This window comes from Vairimorpha necatrix, chromosome 10 (assembly GCF_036630325.1).
Source record: "Vairimorpha necatrix chromosome 10, complete sequence".
NCBI lineage: Eukaryota > Fungi > Microsporidia > Nosematidae > Vairimorpha > Vairimorpha necatrix.
In genome coordinates, this window is record NC_088825.1 from 256097 (window position 1) to 260515 (window position 4419).

General features: G+C 34.1%; 1 protein-coding gene across 1 annotated transcript; it reads left to right on the forward strand.

The window, feature by feature from the left end:
* Positions 1 to 1426: 1426 nt before the first annotated feature.
* On the forward strand, positions 1427 to 2627 carry VNE69_10042 (protein DDI1-like; the record flags this gene model as incomplete). The annotated part of the gene is made up of 3 exons (XM_065474763.1): positions 1427 to 1582; positions 1635 to 1861; positions 1925 to 2627. 3 exons carry the CDS (start codon positions 1427 to 1429, stop codon positions 2625 to 2627), a joined length of 1086 nt encoding a protein of 361 aa, XP_065330835.1.
* Positions 2628 to 4419: the final 1792 nt, after the last annotated feature.

The window sequence follows — 4419 nt, forward strand, 5'->3', positions numbered from 1 at the left end:
TATTCAAAATTTGCCAGAACATATCCATTAAAAGGTAAGACAGCTGAGTGTGTTATAGAGTGTTTGGAGGATTTATTTGAACATTATGGTGTACCTGGGATCATTCAAAGTGATAATGGTAAGGAGTTTAGGAACAAATTGATGTATGATCTTGCATCAAAATATAAAATCCTTCTAATAAACGGGAGACCTAGACATCCACAGACACAGGGTCAGGTGGAACGGTTTAACCAAACAATCACAAGGTTATTATCAAAAAAATTAATGGACGAAGAAACATCAGAACGAAGTGAAAGGTGGATTGATTGTCTAAAAAAGGTTACTAGTGTTTATAATCAAGCAGTTCATTCTGCGACTTCTTTTACTCCATTTGAGAAAATGTTTAACAGAGCTGGTTACAACACAGTAGTTCGTAAAAATTTAGAACCTGAGAATAAAGTGTCTTTAGAGTTAGATAGAGAAATATGTCCTGTGTCTGTTGATAATGAAATCGATTGTGTTAAAAAGGAAGAAAAATCTAAAGAAGACTGTGTATTTTCGAGTTACCAAAAAAAATACTTTGCACGAATGGATAGACGCGCGGTACACAATTCTATTTATGATTTTGAAGTAGGTGATACTGTTTTATTGAAAAAAGATTTTGATAATAATAAAAAAACTAAGAAAAAAAAACTTGAATCTTTCTATCATAAAGAGTCTATAGTAATAGAAATTTTATCTAACAATCGAGTAAAGTTAAATTTAGAAGGAAATGAAGTTATAGTAGATTTAAATTTAATTAAAAAAATAAAAAATTAGTTTATATATTTTTTCAGTACTTTTACTTATAAGGATTCCCGAACCCAACATATTATCTTGAGTTTAAAAAGATTCCAATATAAAAAATATTCCCATGCAAAAAAAAACTTCTGTAAATCTAAACAATTTAATTATCTTTTTAAAGTAAAACAAATCTATTATTTTTTATTCCTTAATTTTCCTTCGGAAAAAAAAAATTGTTCTCACTGCGCTCGAACCCGGCAAAAACTTCGTTTTTGTGCGGGCTGGGCGCACGTGCGCCCTAGGCGCTTGACATTTAATAATAAAAATTTCAAATAAACAATGACATGAGAATGTCACAACAATATTTTAATACACTTTGAAATAATTATTCGACAATTAAGTATGTTTTTATAAGATTGAACAGAAAAATAGTGTTCCAGGGGACAAGCCCAGGTGCATACTGAGACTTGCCCTGCCCAAAAATGAATGTGTTTTGACTGGTCATTAGAGAGACCACTACAATAATTGAGTTATGACAGGGAAATAGGCAAAGACCTAATTTTGTAATCAGGGGCTAAACCGCCATGTTTGGTCAACTGTACTTTTGTTGTCAAACATGTTAAAACTGTCATTCTCAACAATTTAAGCAAAGTCACCCGAGGGGATGAAACTAAGGAAGGAAAAGAAGATGGAAAACTCCACACCACTAAACCACAATAAAAAAATTTTAAATAAAAAGCATTTAAAGCAGGCAGGCAGAGGCCAGTCTCACATTGGCGACAACAACCAAAATTTGAAAACCCACTACGAAGAAGATGCAGTGAAGCACCTAAGAAAATTACTAATATCCAATAAATGCAAGTCTTTCAAAGGTAGAAAAAAACGAAAATGCAAAAGAATTCCTAGAACAGTTCATCGATGTGGAATACGAGTGGACTTCTGAAAAGCTAGTAAAGAGAGCTAAATCACTCTTAAAATTTAAGGCGGAAAAGTGGTTCAATTTCCAAGAGACCACTGGCCTGATAGAATTCTCTGATTTCAAAAAGAGATTTAAAAAGAAGTACTGCATAGAGCAGAAGACAGAAGAAAAAGATGAAGTGTTCTACTCATTACTAAAGAAGGACCATCTTTCACGACAAAATAAGTTATACCTATGATCTAGGGACAAACGCGGAGGGAAACAAATACTTCTGAACAAAGCGATTAAAAAACATAAAATGTTGATACCTGGGTACTTAACTGATAAATTACAAGCCCTGGATACATGGGAAGACCTAATTGAATTCGCAGAAGGCGACGAATCGGCAATAAACAGAGAGTTGCGAAAATTTTTATCTTCAAAAAATATGAATAAAGAAAAAAGATTTAACGACACAAGGAAGGACGTAAAGAAAGATACACAGTCCCCAACAGAAAGAATACTATCGATATCAGCCGCTATAAAAAAAAACTCTAGGGACTGTAGACTACGCGTAAACCTAACTACAGAGAAGTATGAGTTAGTAGCATTAATAGATACCGAGGCTGGGGTCTCACTTATGAAGGAAAGCGTAGCGAAGAAACTGGAGCTTAAAATTAAGAGAAATAAAACTTCAGTTAAAGGAATAACAGGTAAAACCAAAACAAGTGGGGACTGCAATGTCGATATTGAACATAACGGTGAAAAGACGACAAAAATGCCTCCGATGAAGGACATGGAAGAAGACATGATCCTAGGAGTAGTCGAGATAAGAAAATTTAAAATAGGCAGCATGATAGATAACTCAGAAAATGAGAGTTATAAAAAAAACAAAAGCAAATTCCAACAATATATACAGAAAAGAAGGAAATATTTTTTAAAGCTACGGGAAATGGAAGCAATTTAAGTTACGAACAACAGAATACGCTAAAAAATTATCAGAATTAATAAAATTATTTTTACAGATAGTAACACGGATAGATGCTTAGACATACACCATGCTATCGAAACACAAACACCTCAGTTCATATCACCTGCTAAATATCGGAGATCGCCAGAAGAAAATGAAATAATCAAGGAAGAGATCAAAAAGTTTTTGAATATAGGACTAATAGAGGAGTAAGATAGCAATTGTCTATCGCCAGTAGTACTGATCAAGAAAAAGAACGGCGAGATAAGGTTCTGCATAGACTATAGAAAATTAAATAACAGTACAGCAGGACTACCCAATTCCCAGAGTAGACGAAACAATTGAGGAGCCTTCGAGCGCGAAGTATTTTACAGCATTGGATTGCGAGTCGGGGTACCACCAAGTCACGGCCAGAGAGAATGATAGATATAAAACGGCATTCTGGACGAGAAATGGAATCTACCAATGGAAGAAAATGTCCTTCGGGCTTATCAATGCCCCATTCACTTTCCAAAAGATAATGAATAGATATTTTAATAAGTACTTGTATAAGTTCATTATGGTGTTTTAGATGATATCCTTATATACTCGATGACAATAGATGAGCATTTAGTTCATATGAGAATTACATTTGAAATAATAAAGAAAATGGGATTTAAGCTAAACAAAGATAAGTGCGAGATTCTGAAGAAGAAGATAAATTTTTTAGGTTACGACATTGAAGACGGAAAGATGACCATCCCGGTAAAACAAAAAATGAAAGTTATGGCATAGAGATTCCCAGAGACTAAGACGGAGATGAAGAGTTTTATGGGATTCACACAGTACTTTATCAAGTTTATAAAGAACTATTTGTTAAAAATGACCCCCTATACGACACCATTATTGGTGGAAGAACAAAGAAATTTGAATTGAATGCGAACCAAAAAGAGGCCTTTAGACAGGTTCAGCAAGATATTAGCGAAGCTTCGGAAATAACACCCAAGCTTCACCAAAAGATTTTTTATATATGCAGATGCATCTAACCAGAATATTGGTTGTGCTCTTTGTCAAGAAGAAGGCGAAACAATGATGCCTGTAATGTACTTATCAAGAAGTTTAATTTAGCAGAAGTAAACTACATTATACAGATAAAAAGTGTTTGGCCATAATATGGGCCATCAAAAAATTCAAAGTATATCTAATTAAAGAGTTTACTATACGCACTGATCACCAAGCTCTTAAATGGCTTCAGGGGATAAAAGAAACCACAGGAAGAATAATGAGGTGGATTATCACGCCTCAGGAATTTAAGTACACTATTATGTATATAAAAGGTAAAGATAACATAGCAGCAGACGCTCTAAGCAGAATGGTGGCATCGATAACAACTAAGAAAGAGGATAATGATATTACATAAACAGAATATAACAAGGCTCATTTAGAAGAAATCATTCAACGCAACCATTGTGAAAATGGTCACGGATCAGTCGAGGCTACTTATATACTAATCCTAAGAGAAGTAAAATGGAAGGAAATGTATGCCGAAATATCCAGATACATTAAATCATGTGACATCTGTATTAGATACAGCAAAGGTTCAGGGCGACTACAAAAATACAGAATAGCGTTAACAAATCCATTTGACATGGTAGTAAACGATACTGTTGGACCGCTACCAAGAACAATGAATGGAAATAGGTTTATTGTAGTAGCTACAGATCATACTACAAGATGGGTCATGGCAAGAGCCATAAAGTTGAAAACAGCCGAGAATGTGGCTTTTTATAATTGAAGAATTTTTTTGCTT